Here is a 22,702-nt window from a genome sequence, read left to right on the forward strand (position 1 = left end):
AAAATAATGCACAAAAGTTATAACGGGAGTTCTAGATAAAATCCCTAACGAGATGAACCTAGAGACTTCAAAATGACCTAGAAAATACACCAGGGAAAATCAGACCGATTTTGCTGCTTTTTATAAAGGCTAGTAGTAGCTACATATCATCTAATTGCACCGACCAAACAAATGGTCCTCTTCAGGAAAGAAGGGGAGAAAACCGAAAAAATATTCAACAACAGGAAACAAGACCTTCTGATCGTTGAGTAGTGACAGAGGAAGAAAAATAAGGACTATTTCCCATAAATACTTTATTTGTACTCAAATTCCATTAAATATATAAAGGAAAAAATATTCAAATATATGTGGCTGACCAGAGGAGATTGACGTTGTGCCGCGTCCAAAATCTCACGAAAGATTGGTCCAGTCTCTTCTCGTCTCTCCACCTTATTTCGTCCTTTGTAGATGTCAATGTTATACCCACAAAATATAATGCCGGGAGGGGCACCAGACAGTGGTTGGTGAGAAGCTCGATTTTCTTTCCGCCGGGATTGTCCAATTCGGGAAGGTGACATCTAACCATTGGATTGATTGCCTTTTTTTGTTAGCAGATGTAGTTCTTGTTGTAAAGATTTGAGTCTTTTTATTTTTAAAGAAGAGACGATAAAATGTGCTAAAGAAATTTGCATCTTTCAAAATTTTTGAAACGGAAACAAATAGAAGTTTTCCGAAATTCAAAACATCTATATTCAAAATTCGAAGTTCAAAACTTTAAAAAAGTTTCAACATTTTTGAAATTCAAAATTCAAAATTTTTCAAATTTTTCGAAATTCTCAAAACTTATAATTCAATATTTTTAAACTGAAATTCCTCGTTCAATATTCGATTTTTTCAAAATCTAAACTTTTCTAAAATTTCAAAAATTCCAAAAATTCCAAATGTAAAAAAAATGTTTTTTAAAAACTCACTTTTTAAAGTTTGATTTTCAGAAAAACGTGAATATCAGAAAATATATGATTTCGAAAGATTTAAGGAGCAGTAAGAATAACAGACAGGTAGAAAATATTCAGAATAATAAACGGAGCTTTCCAAAATCCATTCTTTTATAGGATTTTCTGGAATGTTTCAAGAATATTCAGACGTCTATTCTGTCAAGACGTCATGGGGAAGAATATGTTCATAATGAGGGGAAAGGATGAAGGTTTGGGAGGGGAGTGGTTGGGTTGACCTAAATAATTATCCCTTAATTCTTGTGCGTCAGCGACAGATGGTCCTTTTTTTGAGTATTCTCTCGAGGAGGGTGCACTATCGGATAGGAGTGGGCAGAAGATGGAGGACAAAGAAGAAGAGAGGAGGGAGGTTACATTATGAATAGAGAACCATCAGATTTTCTGCCTTTTCAACTAAAAACGCGCAGAGCGAAAGTGCGCAAAGCTTTTCAGTGCTTCTTTATGCCAGCAGCTAGATAAATTAAGCGAAAAATACCGAATTTCAATGAGAGAACGCTTCGAAAAACGAAAAACTGTGAAAATTAGATGAAAAATTAGTAGAGTCTTGTGCCGCTAAACAAGGCGCAGGTGGAATTTTGGAGTGTCCGGATTTGCCGAGACTCGTCAGTTAAAAAGGCAATTTAAAGCGAATTGTGAATAGAGAGTTTGGAAGAAAAAAAAAGAAAGAAAATAGAATTTTTAGGCACAAATTTTACAACATTTTTAGAAAAATATTTCGTCGCAATTCTTCAGAAAATGGCTAAAATATCACCAAAACATGCGCATTAAACTGAAGATTGCTATCATGAAATGACAACTCGAGTTACGATATTGGAACTGAAAAATATTCAAATTTTCTGTTATTTAACAGCTTGTTTCATTCAGCCGCCATCCACCAGTCAGCGCCTCTTCAACTGTCATTAAGCCGTTTTTCACCAACCGCGCCTCAAATTCTATTTTTTGTAGAAATGCTTCTAATAACGCATTTTTTAGATCCCCAGACCCCTCTATGACTTTTGTGATCTTTTTAGAGAGAAATAATTTTTCAACAAAATTTTCCATTCTGCAAAAATTTGGTCCGCCAACCACCAGTCATTGACCAGTCAGCGCCTCTTCGACTGTCATTTAGCAGTCGTTCAACAACCTATTTTTTGAGGTGGTCCTATTTGAGGAAAATAAGATTCTATCACCATTCTATAGCCTAGTGGGAGTATGAGAAATAGTTTTCTGGATGATTTCCAATCAAAACTTTCAAGTCGGTTTTCCGAAAAGTTCCGATGGTCCGGCGACGGACCGTCGACGGCCCGTCGGTTCTCCTTCGGCTGCCAAAAATGAGGAGAAAGTCAGTACATTGAGGTCAGATAGAAAAGGGTCTGTAACTAGTGTCTGGGGAAAGATTTTTCGCTGAAATTTTGGGAATGGACTTCTATAAGAGTGGAGAAGAGAATCCAACAATAAAAATAAGAAAATATCTATTTTGAAAATTATGTTGTGGTGCCTATGTGTAGGGCTTCCATTTGAGCATTCACGGTGTTTTTCTCAAGTCAAGATTACTGAATTTGATTGCTCATAACTCGCTCAGTTGATATTCGGTATCTCTCGATTTCTGAAAAAATTGAATTTTTGAATTCCCGATTTTCCAATTTTTGTAAAACTTACAACTTTCTTAATTTCTAAATATCTAGATTTTTTTAAACATACAGTTTTACTGAACTTCCGAACTTCTGATGATCCGAATATTCAAATTTAAGAAGTTCTGGAAATCTGAAATTAGTAAATCCAAAAATAGAGAATTTTCGTCGATTTCTGTTTTTCTAACTTTTAAAATTCCAGAAATCCAAAATGTAAGAATTTTGAAATTCTGAACGTATTAAATTAAGATTTCAAAAATGAATAATTTACGATTACCTGAACTTCTGAAGTTTTGGAAATTCCGAATTTGAAATTTGAGGTTTTTAGAATTTCAGAATTAAAAATAATGAGAATTTTGAGCCCCTGAATGTTTGAGAACTCGATTCCCAGAACAATGGAGTTATAACAAAACATTGTTTAATTAGAAAGATAACAGTAACAAGCAGAAAACAAGTGAACAGCAAGAAAACTGAAAATCAGATGTTGATGGTCTTGAAGACGTTGAATCCATCGATCGACGTGTTGATAGCCAATCCAGGAATCTGTGGATGCCAATGAACCTCTTTGACCTCTTTCTGACCCATATGAACGAACATCAATTGCGGTGGCACACCATCAATGTTCGTTTGTCCATCTGCTTCCGTTGCAATATCCCACATCGTCGTTTGATCATCCTCTCCAGATGCCATGAACGTCGTCGTTTCATCTGGATGCCATTCAACTGAAGTGATCGGTCCATTGTGATACTTGAATACAGCAACCGGTTGACCGAATTGAATCGTCTTAAGCGACCAAACTTTCAGTTCTCCATCATCGCCGCCAGACACAATCAGATTCTCGTGACGATTCCAGGAAATAACATTGACATCTGATTCGTGAGCCTTTTGAACGGTGCAAACGCATGCGTCTTTCGGATTGGAACGGGTGTCCCAGAGTTTGATGCTTCCGTCTGCCGAGCAAGAAGAGAGAAGGCCGGTTTCAGTTGGTGACCAGGATAGATCTTCGACGCTTTCTGGAATAAAGGGCTCATCTTTACAGCTGATCAGTTTCAAAAATGGGATTTCTAGATCATAAACATTTTCGGCTAAAATACAGAGCATTACACGGTCTATCTTTTGATGTTTTTAAAGCGAGAAAGTGCATTTGAATTGGACAGCCTAGTAACCTATTTTCAGTTTTCTAGGCCACAATTGATTTTGGATCAGTTTTGGAAGGATCAGTTTTTCAAAATTGCGTAACTTGGCTCCACGTTTTTGAAGTTTGCAAACATGTCTTCAAAACTATCAAAGTCACAAAAACAGTGGTGGCCTAGACAACTGAAAATTGGAGTTTCTAGGCCATCAACATCACATTCATATTTTCTAACTCTAAAAGCATCATTAGAAATACCGTAAAAACTCTTTTAGATAGCCACACCTAATTGAATGCCAGCCTCTAATATAGTGCCATCCTAGAGCACCTCCGAACAACAGAGTGCCAGCCCTTAATATAGTGCCACTGCGGATTTGATGTCACTGTGGTAAAAGTTAAAGAATAACACAATAAATCATTTTCTGGTTTTCTAGTTTTTTTTCAAGCTTAAAAGAGGTACTGTATTTGTAAAAATGTGTCAGGATAATACCAAATTCCGAAAGTTTCTAAAAAATTAGTAGCAAAATTAAGAAAACCTCGTAAGTCATTTTATGAAGGAATTGAAAATCCGCCCCCTTCTTCCCTTAAATACCGTAGCGATCGCGCACCCCCATTTTTGGCATTTTGTAGAAATTTTTTTTGAAAGCTCCTAACTAGGTTCATTTCAGTCCGTTTTGGCCAAATCTTTTTTGATCGATAGCAAATCTCTATGGCTACGCGGTCACTAAAAATCGTCAGAAGTTGTACTGTTTGAACCGAGATATGATAACGAACGTGCAAGTGGATACCATTTTTTTTTCGGGTTTTCCTGTTTTTTCTGCCGAACTAGGGCCTAAATCAAAAATCCGCACATGTTACAGGACCGAAGGTCTTGTCCGCTCTGTTCGACCTGAGCGAGCGGAGCGAGCGAAGGGAGAACATACTAAAATATGAATCAACTGATTCCACTGAGCCAGGGCCGAAGGCCCTGTCGAGGACTTTTGTGATAAGTTTCAGTAGAAATTAGCTCCGGACAATAAAGTGCCAGCCTCTAATTGAATGCCACCCCCTAATACAGTGCCACCCCAGACCATCTTCGAACAATAGAGTGCCATGGCTATCTAATAGAGTTTTTACGGTACCTTAAAATGATCTGTACTTCAGCCAAAAAGTTTTTGTGACCTAGAAATTTCAATTTTTGGTTTTCTAGGCCAGGAAATTCAAAGTAGCAAAATTTGGCTGAAAATGGCTGTTTTTAGAGTCTACAAACGCCGATAGATAGCTAATGAAGTTTTACAAGAATCGTTGGCCTAGAAAATTGAAAACCGAGATTTCTAGGCCAGCAAGTTTCAAAGTGGCCTAAATTGGCTGAAAATTAATGTTTTTTTCTACAAAAAAACCGATCGACGGCCTAGAAATCCGAATTGTCACATTTCTAGGCCACCAATATTTAGAAATATGAACAAATACTCACTCTTGTGACCAGTCAACGGATTAGCTCCCACTGCCCATTGTCCTCCTTCCTTCATTTGCCACAAATAGATCTTCTTAATAATATCTCCAGTAGCGAGATCTCCCGTCTTCAAAGACGACCAGGCGAGGCCATATCCCTCTTTTCCCGAACCATTATTAGTGAACAATGGTCTATCAACCTTCTGAACCTCGGTCTTTGACTCTCCACTCATTCCATGTGAATAGTTCAATGCATCAGTGATGTTCCACACTTGAACACGTCCCTGATCACTCCAACACGCGCACACAGTACTGTCTCCGAGGCGATCTGCACGAATCCGATTGATTCCGCCGAAGTGTGGAATTGATACTGCGTGCATTTTTGGCTCTCGTTTCTTTGACTCTTCCTCGTCCTCATCTTCAGATTCGTCTTCAGAAGTGTCACTGTCGTCACCTTTGTTCTCTTTTTGTTTCTGAAAATCGATGTTTGACTATTTAATACTGCCTGAAAATCAAACCCGCATCGTCGAAAGATTCTTCAATCCCATCACAATGATCTCGTTGTCTCTCGGTTTATCCGCCTGAGTTCCGCTGACAATGTAGCATTCTGCCGGGAATTGAACGCGATTATCACCAAGTCCATCTTTAACAACATCGAACGAAAGGCAAGGCCAATCTGAAGATATAACAGTGATATCGGTAGGCTAGAAATCAAGATTTACCAGAATTAAAGCTATGGAAAACTTTGTAGGCACTCGGATCAAAGTCCAACTCCTCTCCGTTCTTCAGCGGTCGGCTCAGTCCCGGAATGTAAGCCTGTCTTTGATTCTCAGGCACTTCTTCGTCCTCGTCTTCCGTCTCGTCGTCTTCTTCTTCTTCGTCGGAGCTTTCCGTGTCCTCCACATCCTCTATCGGCTGCTCTTCGTGCATTTCGACATCGTCTTCAGCGGACATCTTCTGTAAAAAAGGTTCATTTTGTGAAAGTTGAAATATTACTTATTTTATCGAAAAAGAATTGAATTATCACCTAAGAATCTGGGAACCGGCTCTTGTGTCGATTTATGAGACTTTTCTAGCAACTTTCACAATAAAATTCGGGGTTTTCCGGAGAACAACATATTTTAGAAATGCTAGCCATCACATTTTTACTAAAGAAAATTAAATTCGTTCGGAAACTCAGTAAAAATGAAAATTGAAAAATCAAATTCCAATTTCTCTCATCGAGTTTTGAGAGTCCAGCCATGTAAACCGACAACAAAGCTTCCTCTTAAAAATTCTCAGGTACCAATCAATATTTTTTCAATTAAAATCTCAAAAATTAGCGAAAAATAGGTCAAAATAAGAAGAAAAATAGGGAAATTCAACAATTTTCGGTGTGTGTGAAAGCTCGTCGTTTGTGGTGCATTGTCTGCGGTGTTTGCGGACTTTTAGAATTCTCGATTTTTTCACCATTTTTTCTGCTTCGAAATCCGAATTTTGTCTATTTTTGGCTATTTTCACCTATTTTTTTAAGCTAAATGTTCAGGAAACATGGTTTTCTTTAATAAATTGATCGGTTTCTAGCAATTTTCTCACAAATTGACCTATAAAATATCTATTATCATTTACTTGCAAAAATTTTATTTTTCAGTGGTGGCTGGACAGTTTCCTTCGATAAAAATGGCCAATTTGGACGACGAACTCGCTTTGTAAGTGGTTTTCCGATTTTCAGAAAATTATTGCTGAAAAAACGAAAAAAAATCCCTTTCAAGATTCGAAAGCGAGCTAGCAGAACTCGAACAAACCACCAATACGGAAACTCATGTCGGCTACGAGAATGCGACAATATCGGCTGGTCCGACGTCGTCTTCTGAGTCTTCAACTTCTGCTCCGGTGCTGCCTCCGCCACCGCTTCTCGCAGCACCGCCTTTCGTCCCAGCAATCGTCGCTTCTCCATTCATAAATCCAACGCTCGCAAGGCTTCCACCGATGCCTCCAGTGCCGCCGTCACTCTTCATGCCGCCACAACTCAGAGGAGCACCGGTGAGTTTTTTTGTGTAGCCAAAATCTAGGAGCTCTGGAAGAGAAACACGCCTGTGGCCGCGTACAAAGGTCCTACAGCGACAACTACCATTTTCTCGTTTTTCACAGTTTTTTTTTTGGCGAATTCCTGTCCTTTTTTTAATGCGAAAATTGACTGAAAATGCTCGAAAATCGAGACAATAAATATCCGAAAAAAAAAATGTTCCTACGTTACAATAGCTGTCGTTGTGGGACTTTCGGCCAGGGTCACTGGCTTTTCTCTTCCATAGCTCCAATTTTTCGTAATACCGGAATAATAGAAAAAGTTGCAATTTTGCGGAAAAAGAAGGAAAAAGAAACTTCAAAAACTTTCAAGTGAAAAATGGACCGAAAACAGTCAGAAATCAATGCAAATCGGCCCGAAAATTGGAATTTCAGCCTGAAAATCCACTAAAACTTATCTGAAATTCACTAATCTAAAATTTTTCTTTCAAAAAATGAGATGATTTCAAAATTCGCAAAAAAACTGCTTTCAACTGTAAAATGCGATTTTTTCTCATCCGAATAGCTCAAAACGATTGAAAATTCTCCTGGAAAAGTGTTGAAATTTAAAAAAAATTGAAAATCTTCTAGAAGTTCCCAGACGAAATTTTTCTCTGATTTTCTGCGAAATTTTTAGACCTTATTAGGTTTTTTAGCAATTTTCGAAAATTCTTTTTTGCTTTATTCCGGTTTTTTTGCCCAAATTTTGACGGGACGGTGTTCGTGAAGATTACTTTAGGTTACTGTAGAAAACAGATTTCCTTAGATACTGTAGTTTCTTTGCAAAAAAAACTGGCACGCCAAATTGCAGACAAAAAGTGAGGGGAAAAGGGAAGAAATGACCGATAGCCGTAAAAAATAATTGGAAATCGGTCTTGAAAATCAATATTCTGGTTGTTTCTGACTGAAAAAAATCTCTGAAAACTTGGATTTTTCAGAATAAAAATCCAATAAAAATAACGGAAATTCTTTAAAAGTTCCAGAAGGTTCCAGACGAGAAAACATTGCCAAAACATATTAAAAATAGTTTTTAATGAAAAAAAAATGTTTTTAAAAAATTCTAGAATTATGGAATTTTCAGGCTTAAACTCCACTTCGTCTTCTAAAAAATCCAATTTTTCCAGGTGATGTTCCCTCCTCGAGCTCTCGGAATACCTGCTCCAGCTACCATCGAAGGAGCACCTGCTCTCTACGAAACGCCAGCCGTCAATGCGATTCCTCAAGAGTTACTCCGTACACAGGCACTGCAGTCGGATATCGACAAAATGAATTTCAAGAAGCAAACGGATCCGTTCAAGAAGAAAATTAAGGAGCAGCAGTCGAAAAAGAAGTTCGTCCGATCCGGCGGAGGACAAGTCTGGGAGGATCCATCGTTGGCCGAGTGGGACGAGAACGATTTCCGTGTATTCTGTGGAGATTTGGGAAACGAGGTGTCGGATGAGCTGTTGGCAAAGGCGTTCCGAAAATATCCGAGCTTTCAAAAAGCCAAAGTTGTGAGAGAGTCGCGGACCAACAAGTCAAAAGGATATGGATTCGTTTCGTTTCGAGATTCTGAGGATTATGTGAGAGCAATGAGAGAAATGGATGGAAAATACGTCGGAAATCGGCCAATCAAACTGAGAAAATCAGCATGGAAGGAGCGGAATATCGATGTGATCAAGCAGAAGAGAAAACAGAAGAAGGAATTGGGAATTCTTTAATTTTATGTATCTCGATAATCAAAGTCTTTTTGGCCCATTTTTTGTCATTCAAACTATTCTAATCGATCAAAAATTCAAACTTCCCTATAGTTTTTTCCCAGAGTTATATACATTTCAAATTCAATTGAATCTTTCTCTCTACTCGAGCAATTATTTAATTTATTATTCTCAAAAAATCAGTTTTTAATAAACATTTTTGAAAAATTGAGCACTAATTTTCTTAGTTTTTTTTCTCTCGAAAGCACTGTTGAATGTTCAGTGCGATTCTTATTTTTTTTTTCCCAACTTTTTGCTTTTTTCTCGTAATATTATCAGTAAAATGAGCCGAAAAATATGCTAAAATCCCTAAAAATCGCCCGAAAAATTGTTTTTCCGTCTGAAAACTTCTGGAAATTTTACACAATTTCCGCTATTTTTACTGGATTTTTATTCTGACAATTCCAAATTTCCAGAATTTGTTTAGTTAGAATCCACCGAAATTATGATTTTCAAAACCGATTTCCAATTTTTTTAATTGTTATCGGTCAATTTTCCTCCATTCTTCCCTTATTTTTTGCCTGCAATTTGACGAGAAACTACTGTATCCAAAGAAATTTGTTTTTTTTTACAGTAACCAGTAATTTTCACAAACACCGTCCCGTCGAATTTCAGACAATCAATCCGAAAAAAGCGAAAAACAATCTCCAAAAATTGCTGAAAAACCTTAAACGGTCTAAAAATTTTGCCAAAAATCGAAGAGAAAAGTCGTCTGGATACCGATTTTTCGTTGTTTTTCTATTTTTAAACGAAATTTTGTAAAATTTCCAATCTTTTTTAGTGGATTTTTAGCCTAAAAACTCCGAAATTTTCAGTTTTTAGAACCGATTTCTGACGATTTTTGGCTGTTTTTGGCAAAGTTTTTCGACTTTTTCTCGAGGTATTTACTATATTAACCTGTATATCTCACTTTTTTTGAAAGATATCAATAAGTTGTCAACTAATAAAATGTTTATCATGATATCAGCAACATTTCACTAGTTAACCACTTTTTTACATCTTTCACAGAAAATGAGATACATGGGCTCAAAGTTGACGAATCGGATGACGTTCTATAAGAGTGTTTATGGTATGTTAGTCCCTTCCCTCCCCATCTCTCCCTCATTCGTTTAATTAGGAGGATGTAGTAGTTGTTTGTATAAACGTGTAGTACAAGTGGGTGTCTCTTCTCTCTCTATCGTCTCGAGTATATCAGTTGCGTCGTCGATCATCAAAAAGGCCGCCTAGGTCTTGTCAGAAGATGAAGTTTGAGCAGCGGATTAAGAGGTGACATACCCGGTCAAAAAGAGTCGCCGTTCTTGTCTTTCCGGCGGTGGAAAGGAAGAAGAAGAAGACCGGAGTTGCGCAATTCAACGCATCTCCCTGATGTTGATGATTATGTTGTAAAGATGAGAAGGTCATCTGACTTATGACGCCACCGCTGTGTGTTTTTAGAATCCGCGTGCTCAGAATCTGAGTTGGAGGAAATTCTGGAGATTTTGGAATTTGAGATTCTGGAAATTCTGAATTCTGGAACTTCTAAAAATTCTGGATTCTGGATGTTCCGGAAATTCTGGCACTGTCTATCGTTGAAGGGTAATCTTGTGGCTGAAAGCTAGCGTGAAGCTTGAAGACTTCAAAGATCTAAAGCTCAATGTTCATTTTGAGGCCAGGAAACCGAATAATTCGGATTTTTCAAGTTTCTAACTATGAAAAAGATAGGAAACGATCGACTTCAACATCACTTTGAACTCTGAGGATCCTTTGAATCTTCGAAACGCTGAAAAAAGACTCAGATAACTTCAACCAGTGATTATAGAATTTTCGTCCTTCGTGAAATGGTTCCTAGATTCGAAATTAGCGTATTTTCTCTAATAATAGCCCACTCAATCTCTCAATTTTGAGCTCAAGTATCTCGGTTCCTATGAGAGATATCGAAATTTTGTCAATTGATAAAAGTTTCTCCATAATATGATAAACATTTAATTAAACATCAGTTCACAGATTTTGGATATCTCCCGCAGGAAGCGAGATAACTGAGCTTATAGCGGACAGTTGTGGTGAGCTTCTATTAGAGAAAATACGGTAATTGAGCTAATTGGAATAGTTCCAGTCAGAGATTCTAGATGTTAATTGAGCTGATAGAATGAGTACTATCATTTTCTCCATAGAGATTCTAGAGTTTCGGTCCCTCGTGAAATGATCTCAAAATTCAAAAATACCGATGTTTATATGGTATATATCTTTTGACATGCTCTCCTATCGGCTTCCTAACGGCTTCCGTTAAGGATGTGTTCCTATTGCGCAACCGTATATTCGTCGCCTTTGAAGTCGTGTTCTGTGTTTGACAACATTGCTAACTATGCGCTGTTTGACTCCAGATTAGTCGGTTCCGATCTAATTTTTCGTCACACATCAAATCAAATACATCAAATCAATCAAAGTCACACATCAAATCAATCAAATACCGTATACCAAATACCCTCTAATAGAGCGGCACTTCTACGATTACCGTACTAATAAGACCACCGATACCGTCAAATTTGAGCTCAATTATTTTGGTTCCCATGAGAGATATCAAAAATCTGTCAACTGATAAAATGATTATCATGATATCACCAATATTTTATCTGTTGACAGATTTTTAATACCTCTTACAGTAATCCAGATAACTGAGCTCAAATTGGGTGCCTTTCTATAAAAGGAAATACGCTAGCTTTTTCCGCGACTTGAATGTTATCAGGGCTGTTCGATGACACTTGAAGGAAGTCCAAAATCACCGTACTTCCTCCAAATGAAGCAGATCTTATATGTGCATTTTGAGCTCAATTATCTCGGCTCCTATGAAAGATAACGAAAATTTATCAACTGACAAAATGATTATCATAATATCACCAACGTTTTATCAGTTGACTGATCTTCGATATCTCCAATTGGAGACGAAATAATTGAGCTCAAAGTGTGCATGTAGGGTAGGCTTCTATTAGAGGGAGTACGGTATTTCTAGCGATTTTTGTTCGAGCCCATATTGTCACATACCTGTCTTATAACTAGATTATCACATTCCAATCATCGAGGTGCCGATCTATTAGAGAAAATACAGTAATCTTCCCAACATTCACTGTCGTGGTCCCTCTGGCTTGGCAGATTTTCGATTCGTTTTTACACTAGGTCCCTCTTCTTCGATAGTGTGATGCGGTAAATAAATAACCCCTCTCGCTGACAATTAGAAGTGTGACAGAATGTAGCAATATTTTATGACACGTGCGGATGAAAGCAGTGATTTATGAGGATCCGGATTTGCCTACGATGATCGTAGTATGATCCCTCGAAATCCCCCAAAACATTGCTCATCCAGGAATTCAGTGTCTAGTTTTTTTTTGTCCTCCTCGATGAAGTGTGATTTGCACACGATGCAGCAGAGCATCGTCCGAAAAGAGCGCACTTCACCCTCCCTCCTGCCTGGTCAAATCTTTGTACCCCTCCCGAAAACAAGAGCTACAGTAATCCAGCCTTTGTAAGCGAAGCTAACAAGTGGTTGTGAGAGAAGGTGACTGTGAGGATTTTGGCGCCGCGAAAAGCCTGCAAAAGTTGTTATATTCGAGAGGATGAGCCACCGGGTGGGCGAGACGAATTGGGTTACGGTAGTTGCTGTTGAGCTGTTGGGTGTAACAAGTTGGTCTTGACGTCAGAATTTGGCTAGGAGAAGCATACAGGGCGAGGGCAAAAAGTTTCGGAGGGCAAACTAGAGAATTTTGGGATTCTTATCACTTGATTCATAGAAAATAGAGTACCGTATTTTCTCTAATAGAAGCTTACCCAAACCGTCTTCTTTGAGCTCAATTATCTCGGTTCCTGTGAGAGATATCCAAAATCTGTCAACTGATAAAATATCGCTGATATTATGACAAACAATTTATCAGTGGACAGATGTTTGATATCTCTTACAGTAATCAAGATAATTGAGCTCAAGGTAGACTGTTAGTGTGAGCTTCTTGTAGAGGGAGTACGGTACCATAATTTCTATTAAAAAAAAATAATTGGGAAACAGGGCTGAAATGTGATTTTGGGATCATTTTCTAAGCTGTCAGGTTTCTCTAGTTTTGATGAAGTGCCAGTTGAATATGAAATCCCCTCTTTGCCACGTTGAAATCAGAATCTTGCTATATAAAAGTGTCAGAATCATTGTAAAATACCGTACTCCCTTTAACAGAAGCAAATCCAAAACGTCAGCTTTAAACTCAATTATCTCGGGTCCTATAAGAGATATCAAAAATCTGTTAACTGATAAATTATTTATCATAATATAGTATATTTTATCAGTTGACAGATAGTTGATATCTCTTATAGGAACTGAGATAATTGAGCTCAAATTTCACGTGTTGGATGAATCCACTAGAAGCATCCAGACCGTCAACTTTGAACTCAATTATCTAGCTTCCTATTGGAGATATTGAAAATCTCTACTGATAAAATGTTTATCGTATTATCACAAATATTTTACCAGTTGACAGATTTTTGATATCTATTATAGGAACCGAGATAATTGAGCTTAAAATTGACGGTTTCGTTGAGCTATTGATAGAGGAAATACAGTAAGAAAGTTACAGTCGGAACCATTGAAACATACCGTTTTGATCTTTTTCTCACCCAATTTATCCTACAAAAGGCTCCCAAAGATCCCATTCATTTCCAGATGACCACCGACCTAGAAGTGAATGTCGACGATCTTGTGAAGCTGTTGTCGCCGACAATGTCGCTGATCGTTCGCCGCAAAACGATGGAAATCGTTACTCAACTTGGGACACCGCTCGATGGATCAGCCGGAAAATACTTCCAAGCACAAGACTTTGCACTAGGAAGAGCCATCTGTCAATTGTGCGAGGCGACGGCGTCGGATCGGACGGAGACGTTGGCAGCGCTTACGAATTATACTTCTGGATCGATTGAAGCAGCGGATTTTGTACTGGAACACTCGAAATGTGTGGAAATCGCCTATACGTCGGTAGTAACGAATGTAAGTATGGTGCGGATACAAAAAAAAATCGGGTATGAAGGTCCCACAACGACAACTACACTACAGTAACCCAAAAATATTTATAAAATTACCAAAAAAATTTAATAAAAAACATGATTTTCAGTCCAGAAACTATTATAATGAGTTTACGAAAGGCGCCTTTTTCGAAATTTCCAAAAAATACCGTAATACCTAGTACCGTCATACGGTATGTAGAATTTTGTTTAAAAGTGAGAAACCAGCCAAACAACAGAAACATTTGACTGTTATGACAACAAATGGACTTATGGTAACCTTATACCATAAGTAGCTATTGTGTCAAGTGTGTCCCTAAGCCCTCTTAAGTATTTTTCTTCTGTTCCAGGCACTCTACTCGTCAGTCGCTTCTCGGCTTCTTGTCAACGTTTCCCGTCACTTCCCGGACCGTGTTGACCAAAAATTGAAGGCTCGCAATGCGGATTACATTGGAGCGTTGTTGGGTGAGTTTGGGTTACTGTAGGACCAGTGTAGGTAAAAAAAACAAGGTATTTGAGCTGTTAAAAATGAAGAGAACGGCGGAAAATTGGTTTGATTTTAATACGTTTGCCTCTGAAAAATTGAAAAATTTATAATTTCACCTATCCCTTCCCTCTCCTCTCTCTCCAACCCCCCGAAAAGTACCGTAATCCCCAAAAAAAAATTTCATCCCTATTAGTTTAGCCGAACGGATTTGTGTCCTTGAGTTGCATATTACTCAACAAGGCAACACACACACGCTTATTAGTTTTGTTTCTCCGGGTTTTTGATTGATGTCTCTCAAGATAACCTTGCTCATCATCACTCCGTGCCCCCTTTCCTTTTTTTTCCTGCTGTGTCATCTGTCGTGTCGATTTGTACTTGTACTCTCGCCACAAAGTTCGGAAAAGTTTATTTTCATAATGAATGTTGGGTCCTGGATCCTGGAGGTTTTGTTTGCATTGAAAAGTTAATTCTTTGAAATGATTCATAATTTGACCGTTTTCAGCCTGAAATGCCTCTGCAAAAAAGGCCTAAAATATACATAAATTGGGTCATATATGAAGTCTACAGTAGCCCCTAAAATTGACCCAAAACACGCTTAAAATGGCCTAAAATAGCCTAGATTTAGTCTGAGTGGTCCTAATGGGCCTAAATATGGCCTAAAAACAGCATAGCCTAGAATTTGCCTGAAAAGGGCTTCAAATGTTCGGACCTGGAATCAGCCTAAAAGGCCTTGATCAGTCAAGTCCAATTGAGCCTAAAATCGGTTTAAAAGGGTTCAAATTAGCTTTAAAAAAAGACAACATTGCCAAGAATTTGCCTGAAACGGGCCTCAAATAGCCTAAAAATGATTAAAATGGCCTAAAATGAGTCCAAGTGGGGTTACGTTAGGCTCAAACGGACCTGGGATTGGCTTAAAAAATACTTTAAAAGGGCCTAAATCAGACTACAATCAACCAAAAAATTAATTTTTGTGGTTGACAAGTTTGCCTAACTCCACTATATCGAAATTCTGAGTTTTGGACCAGAAATAACCTCAAATTGGTCCGGCTCCTTCACAGGATCTGGTTTGGTATACGGTATTTGAATTTAGTGTCATTTTGTAGATTTCGTCCAGTCCTACAAAATGATATTAAATTCAAATACCGTATGCTAGACCAGAAGGAATCGAACCAAGTTTGATGTTTTTTTCTGGTCCAATACTCTGCATTCTGATAAAGTCGAATTAGGTATCATTGTGTAGATCTCATCGAGAGCTACATTTCAGTTTTTCGCTCGTACAGAAATTCAAATTTTGAACTGAGTTATGCTCGATTGAAAAGTTAGCACTTTTATCTCAATTATCTCGATTCCCATAAAAGATATCAAAAATCTCAGAACTGATAAATTATGTATCACAATATCAGCTATATTTTATCAGTTGACAAGTTTTTGATATCTTTCATAGGAAACGAGATAATTGAGCTCAAAATGCACATATAGAGAACCATCCAAAACCCCTCCACTTCCCTTTTTTTCTGAAATGCGTCTTACTGTTGCTGGAAGCGACAAAAAGAGCGGCGTCGTACCGAAAAATTGACACGTTTGAGAATCGAATTAGCTTATCAACGACACAATTGTCAAAGGAATGCCGACCACCTAAGGGGATTACCGTCGCCTTCGTTTGTCCGTTTCTCTCTCTCTCTCTCTTTTTTTTTATCGTATTAATTTGGGTTGCGGCGTTTTGGAGCTGATAGTGATGATATGTCTCGGTTAGTAATGAAATATACAAATACACACTATTATTTTTGTCATTAGATACTGTAGCGCGTTGTTTTGATTCAATTAGTAAGTGTGTGTCCTACAGTAATCATTGACACTCTTAATTAGTTTGTATGCCGTCGTTTTTATGGGGCGCGAAACGCGACACACACACACACACACACACACACACACACACACACACACACACACACACGGACTTTATCATTCTCCTGGTCTTCTCACACTGTTGGATCGTAAACTTTTAATGGCTCCAATGCAAACACGTCGTCGTCTCCCTCCTCGCCTCTCGACATATGTTGACACCTGGCCTCTCTACACAATAAATCTCCCACTGATAACGCATTATGCAACTGGTTGGAGACAATGGGACATATACTTGAATTATGTAATAGAACAACATAGAGCATAGCAGAATTAGGCTCTTTTGGCGTCAAAAGTTTGATTTTCTCTGTGTGGGGTTGAGGCGGTGGTTGGGACTATAGTAATCCCCTTATTGACACATTTATGTAAAATATTGGATTTGAAACAAACTGGGTTTCTAGGCCATCTTAGCTGACTGGCTCATGAGTTATAGTTGCTTGATACCCAATGGATTGATTTGGATTGCTACTTGGGCTCGATGACCGAGAATTCACAAATTGGAAATCTAGGCCATTGAAAATTAAAGGAGCGCATAGCTCAGCTCAAAATTGAAGCATCTCTCCAATTCAAAATGTGAAATGTAAAGCTCGACGAGATCTTTTAAATGATACTAAATTAAAATACTGCATACCAGACCAGACCCCATACAGGAATCAATTTTGGATCGTTTCTGGGCCACAACTCACAAGGGCAAAAATCAAATATACAGGATGAAAGAGCGTCTTTCAAAACCTATAAAATCATTTCCCCTTGTGAGTTTTGGACCAGAAATAACTCCAAATTGGTCTGGCTCCTTCACAGAGTCTGGTTTGGCATACGGTATTTGAATTTTGTATCATTTTGTAGATCTCGTCGAGTCCTACATTTTACTTTTTGATTCAAACAGAAATTCCAATTTAGAGCCGAGTTATGCCATTTCCAGGCTGACTGGTACTATAATTATAGCTAATTTTTCAGCTGAAATCAAGAAATCCGTAGAAGTCGGTGACGAGGATCGTGCCAAATTCGTCGGATTCACTCTTGTCAACCTGTCAACACTGTCACCGATCCGACGGTACATTGGAGGAGGTTGGTCCCTTGAATTTCCTAATTTTGCTCCGCCGACAAATATTCTTTTACTTCATGACGTCCATTTTTCAAATTTCAAGCACAAACAATAATTAAATTCAATTAGAAACTGAAAGTGACAATATACACTTCCTTTATCAGTAGGTGAGAATGAATCGTCGCCTCCGTCGACGACAACGACAACGAATCGGCCGCTACCAATCGTGTGCGAGCTGTTGACGACAGCGAAAACGACGGAGATTCGCGAGTGTGCAGCTGACATTTTGAGGAATTTGGCATTCGATGATGGTGGGTTACTGTAGCAGAAATTCGAGATTTCGTGGATCTACAGTATCCGATTTAGATTTATTTGAAATGTTGGATTTTGAGCGATTTACAAGCCAAAAACTGGTTGATACAGTAATCCGCTTGTAACTGGCTCAAAATCCCATATTTCGAAACAATCTGTTTTGGATACTGTAGGCCTTGAAAACCTCTATAAGATGATATAACATTTTAGGCAATGCTCCACTTGGATTACTGTAGCAGTCCCGGAAATTGGAAATTAGGCAAATTTCATATAAAGGTCCTCCCTTATGGGCTTCTTTCAATTTTTCCCAAAAAAGTCCTTATCATATCACAAGGTGCCCACTAACATCAGAAGGTCTAGGCCAAAGATTCTGGGTCTGGTTTTATCAAAAAGTCGAATTTAGGCCAATTTGTGGGTTACTGTAGCAGTTTGGTAAATATCACCATAGCCCCCCCCCCCTAGGTGTTTCCTTTTCAAATTTTCTTCGCTAGCATAAAATTCGGAGGTCTTTATCAATAGTTTCTAAGGCTATCAGGTATTTCAATCGATTCCCCTTTTGGGTTACTGTAGCTCTCTCACTGTGATTCGCGGATTTTTGTTTGCTCTAGCTCACCTATTGTTGCTCAAGGACTTCCCTCGATCCCTCTTTTCCATTGCACATCTCTAGCCAGAGAAACGGTCATAAAGAATTCGCTCTAACACAAAACAACACCATCTTCGTCATTCTCATCGCCTTCAGAAGACACCCATTTCGACACGGACGACGAGGAGTATGTCGGTAATAAAGTGTCAGCCGGCGAATAGAGTGACAAAAAGCCGTAAAACCTTTATAGAGAGAGACGAATTCGCCTTCACTTCATTTGCCTTTTTTGTCACATTTGACCGCTAGAAGTTGTAAAAACAGCAGCCAAAGAGATGTGGTATGGAGATTAGGAGGTTTCGATCATTAAAGGACACATTCCGGAATTTTGGCTTTCCAAAAATTTTGAACCAAAACGAAGCATCCACGGATTTAGGATGTTGAAAAACCATCATTAAAGTGCAGTCCGAATTTTCCAAAATGCCCAAAATGAATAGATTTCCAGTACGGTCATAAATAAGACCAATAATGTCCTTATCCTGTTCTCTTTTCATTCCTCCTTGCTGATAATGGACAAGATGATATGATACCGTTTCCTTTTTTGAAGTTGGATCGCCGCCGCCGCCACCACTGGCCTGTCAAGTGATATGGTGTTCATGTACATAGATATGTATACTCGTAAATGTAATTGATTGATGTGTCAAATCAAATATCGCTTCCGATTTCTCAATGTCGCGCCGCCGGTAGCGATTTTGGGTCTCAAGATAGATAGATAGGATGAGAAGTGGATGTCCTTTTTTGAGTAGCTGAGCTGAGTATTGTAGTTTTTTTGAGGCGTTTTGAATATGGGAGCCCGCTAGGGATTACGGTATCTTCTGAGATTCGTTGGGCTCAAAATGAACGTGTAGGTGGCGGCTCTCTTTTAGAGGTAATACGGTATTTCTAGCGATTTTCTTTCAATTCCAAAGCCTCTAATTAATGGCTGATAACTAAATTATCACATTCCAACCCTCATGATTCAATGAAACCATCAAGAATCCCCTCATTTGTCATCATCCACTTGAGAAGACGGATTCAATTTGCCCCCACGGGGGCAAAATAATGATGAACAGCAGTGTTACAAATGTTTATGGATGTCAGACCCACTTGACCCTATGCTCAGTTTTTGGGCACGATACCTTAATCCCTCTAATAGATGATCACCCAAAGTGTCAACTTTGAGCTCAATTATCTCCTTTCCTATTAGAGATATAAGGAATTTGTCAACTGATAAAATGTTGGTGATATTATGATAAGTAATTTATCAGTTGAAAGATTTTTGATAGCGCTGATAGGAGCTGAGATAATTGAGCTCAAATTTCACGTGTTGGATGAATCCACTAGAAGCATCCAGACCGTCAACTTTGAACTCAATTATCTAGCTTCCTATTGGAGATATTGAAAATCTCTCTACTAATAAAATGTTTATCGTATTATCACAAATCTTTTACCAGTTGACAGATTTTTGATATCTATTATAGGAACCGAGATAATTGAGCAACCATCAACTTTGAGCTCAATTATCTCGGCCCCCTTACAAAGTATCAAAAATCTGTCAACTGATAAAATATTGGTGATATTGTGGCAAACATTTTATCAGTTGACAAATTTCTAATATCATTTACAGGAGCTGAGTTAATTGATCTCAAAGTGCACTTATAGGGTGGACAGTTTGAGTAATCTAAAAATGATAAAAGTCCCCTCTCTGGGACCATAATTTTCCCACAAGGCAGACGACATTTTAGATGAATACAAGATTAGCCGACAACGACATCGTCTATGTAGCTCATAAAATCGGAAGGCACCTGTAAAGAGGAGTAGATAAAAATCGGATGTCCCCATGCAATGGTGTGTTTGGCCTGCCAAATTAGTCCTCTTTCTGTCGGCATGCCTCTCTCTTCTTGCATGTTAGAGAGAGCCGTTAAATAAGTCGTTTAAGATTGTATCTCTTTTAGTTTCTCAATCCCTTGCCATCTGCAAAAAGGAACGGCACCCCCTGTTATTACCGACACCCCATAATCATCATCATCATCGGGGCCCCTCCGCTTGTTAGCTTAGCGAAGAACAACTAATATATAAGTGTGTTCACCTCATCTCTCTTTGAGGTAATTGGATACAAGACATGTGCTTTTTGCCTTTGAACTATACCGCATAGAGCTACCGGATAGAGGGGGTACGGTCTTTAGAGGAGCAACAGGTGAGCACACCTTGTTGCAAATTGGTCACATACACAGGAAATACAGTAACGTTTTGGATCAAATTGGAAGATTTTTTGAAATTTCTTGGGGTTTTCGGGATTTCGTGATTTATGGAATTTTTGGAATTTTTGGGATTTTGTGGAATTTTTCGGAGTTACAAATTTTTGGGATTTTTCGGGATAATTAAAGACTGGAGTAAACGATAAATGAAAAAAAAACTCAATTTTTGAATTTGGCGCCATTCCGGTGAATTCGTGGTTTTTGAAAATTCGAAAAATTTTGGGATTTTTGGAAATTTGAAAATTTTGAGATTTTCGAAAATTTGAAAAACTAAAAAAAATGGAATTTTCGAAAAATGGAAATATTTTGGGATTTACTGAAAACTTGGATATTTTGAGTTTTTTGAAAATTCGAAAAATTTGAAAAAATGGGAATTTTCGAAATTCGAAAAAAAATAATGGATTTTTCGAATTTTCAAAAATCTCAATTTTTTGTACTTTCAAAAATTGATTTTTTGAAAAATTCGTTTTTTTTTCAAAATTTTAAATTGCCTCATCCTAGCTCCATCCTATTGATACCTCAAAAATTGCGCTAAATTTGACATTTTGACGCCTAACGGTCCATATTACATAAACCACTTGGAATGCACCACTTGAAGCATTTTAGGGGAGACAGATGGACCATTCTAGGCGCCAACATGTCCCCCACAGACTCAACCAACTCCATCTCTATGTCTTCCGGCCAATAATTGTTTTGGCCCCTATATTCCTTTCCTGTGTCAATCGTCACACGTTTTCTCTCTCTAATTGTGTGTCACAAGATCTTCTCGCTAATTAGTGAGAAACGGCTTCACAGTGATACGATATTCGTGGGGTGTCTGATTCTGTCGGTCCGAATCAACCTCACATTTTCGCGGCGAAAATTTTCGCCCCCCTCTCCTTCCTTCCAACTGATTTTGCTTCGTCACCGCTCCCGGTGATATCGGTCAAAAAGACAAAAAAGTGGAAAAAACCAATACGCGCGCTAATTGGTGTTTCCTTGCAAGAAGATGACACGGGTGGCTTGTTGTCCATAAATCACCCGTCCGTCGGCCGCCAGAGGTCATACCAAGTGGAAGAAGAAGACGGGTGTTGATTGATTCTGTTACATAACTTTGCCCTATTCTTCTTCTGATGTATCATCGTCGTCGTCGTCGTCTCCATCAGATTCCCATTTCACGCGTTTGATTTATTTTGTTGGTTTTTCGGTGATAACGAAATGAAGGACTTCCACTTCTTCGTCTTTTTTTGCGGTTCTCTCTTATCAGTGTAGCTTTGGGTGGTCTTCAAATTTCTTTGATTTGCGCCTTGTTATTTATGACCCTTGGGGCGATAAAAGCAGAAATGGTCTTTTTCGTTCAAAAAAAGGAATCTGAGGATAGCTGAGAAGCGATAAACGGCACGCAATCGCAGTTTCCGGACTCCCAAATGTGTCTGAATGTCACAAGAATTTTGACGATTTTCGTGCCATTCAAAATGAGCTTTTTGGAACTCTTTTTTTCCGACCAGAAACCTCTAATAGAAGGGCATCTAATCTGAAAAATTTAGACATATTTTTGAGCCATCGAAAATGATCTTTTTTTATATTTTTTTTTCGAAAAGAAGGAGCCTCTAACTTGGAGCCAATTTATCTCGCTTTCTATAGGAGATATCAGAAATCTGTCAACTGATGAAATATTGGTGATATTATGATAAGTAATTTATCAGTTGACAGATTTTTGATATCTCTCACAGGGACCCAGATCATTGGCTCAAAGAAAATCAGCTCGAAATTGATTGAAATAGGGCTTTGAAAATTGGCTGAAAATTCATGAAAATCTGAAAAAAAAATTGGCTGAAAATATAGCTGAAAATGACCAGAAATTCCATGAAATATTGGTTCAGAATTGATTGAAATAGGGCTCGAAAAGTCTGAAAATGACGGAAAATGCTTTTTAGAAACATGAGCCTGAAAATTTGGCTAAAAATTCATAAAAATCTGAAATTTGAACTCTGAAAATCTGGAAATTTAACTTGAAAATTAGGACCAGAGAATCTGAAATTTTAGATAAAAATATCTGAAAATCACGTTATTTTGAAAGTTACCGTAAAACCTGTAATAAAAGGGCCCCTACCTTTTTGCTACCTTTGAGCTCAATTATCTCGGT

General features: G+C 38.2%; 4 protein-coding genes across 4 annotated transcripts in view; 3 read left to right on the plus strand and 1 right to left on the minus strand.

Annotated features, from left to right (window-relative positions):
* Positions 1 to 3,079: 3,079 nt before the first annotated feature.
* Positions 3,080 to 6,119, minus strand: CBG21312 (the record flags this gene model as incomplete). Its single annotated transcript, XM_002648935.1, has 4 exons — positions 3,080 to 3,615; positions 5,188 to 5,638; positions 5,684 to 5,841; positions 5,888 to 6,119. The coding sequence occupies 4 exons, from the start codon at positions 6,117 to 6,119 to the stop codon at positions 3,080 to 3,082; spliced, it is 1,377 nt and encodes a 458-aa protein (XP_002648981.1).
* Positions 6,120 to 6,824: 705 nt separating this feature from the next.
* Cbr-tag-262 lies at positions 6,825 to 8,908 on the plus strand (the record flags this gene model as incomplete). Its single annotated transcript, XM_002648936.1, has 3 exons — positions 6,825 to 6,853; positions 6,917 to 7,187; positions 8,333 to 8,908. 3 exons carry the CDS (start codon positions 6,825 to 6,827, stop codon positions 8,906 to 8,908), a joined length of 876 nt encoding a protein of 291 aa, XP_002648982.1.
* Positions 8,909 to 13,625: 4,717 nt separating this feature from the next.
* The window catches only part of CBG21314, a gene marked incomplete at both ends in the record, with an annotated part of 28,413 nt that continues 19,336 nt past the window's right edge, over positions 13,626 to 22,702 (plus strand). The window contains 2 exons of the mRNA XM_002648937.1: positions 13,626 to 13,940; positions 14,305 to 14,419. Coding sequence (XP_002648983.1) covers positions 13,626 to 13,940; positions 14,305 to 14,419 — 430 coding nt within the window. The remainder of the gene's footprint in view (positions 13,941 to 14,304; positions 14,420 to 22,702) is intronic.
* CBG21315 lies at positions 17,054 to 18,504 on the plus strand (the record flags this gene model as incomplete). The annotated part of the gene is made up of 4 exons (XM_002648938.1): positions 17,054 to 17,162; positions 17,301 to 17,411; positions 17,553 to 17,699; positions 18,440 to 18,504. 4 exons carry the CDS (start codon positions 17,054 to 17,056, stop codon positions 18,502 to 18,504), a joined length of 432 nt encoding a protein of 143 aa, XP_002648984.1.

The sequence above is a fragment of the Caenorhabditis briggsae genome (genome assembly GCF_000004555.2).
Source record: "Caenorhabditis briggsae complete genome, chrIV, whole genome shotgun sequence".
NCBI lineage: Eukaryota > Metazoa > Nematoda > Chromadorea > Rhabditida > Rhabditidae > Caenorhabditis > Caenorhabditis briggsae.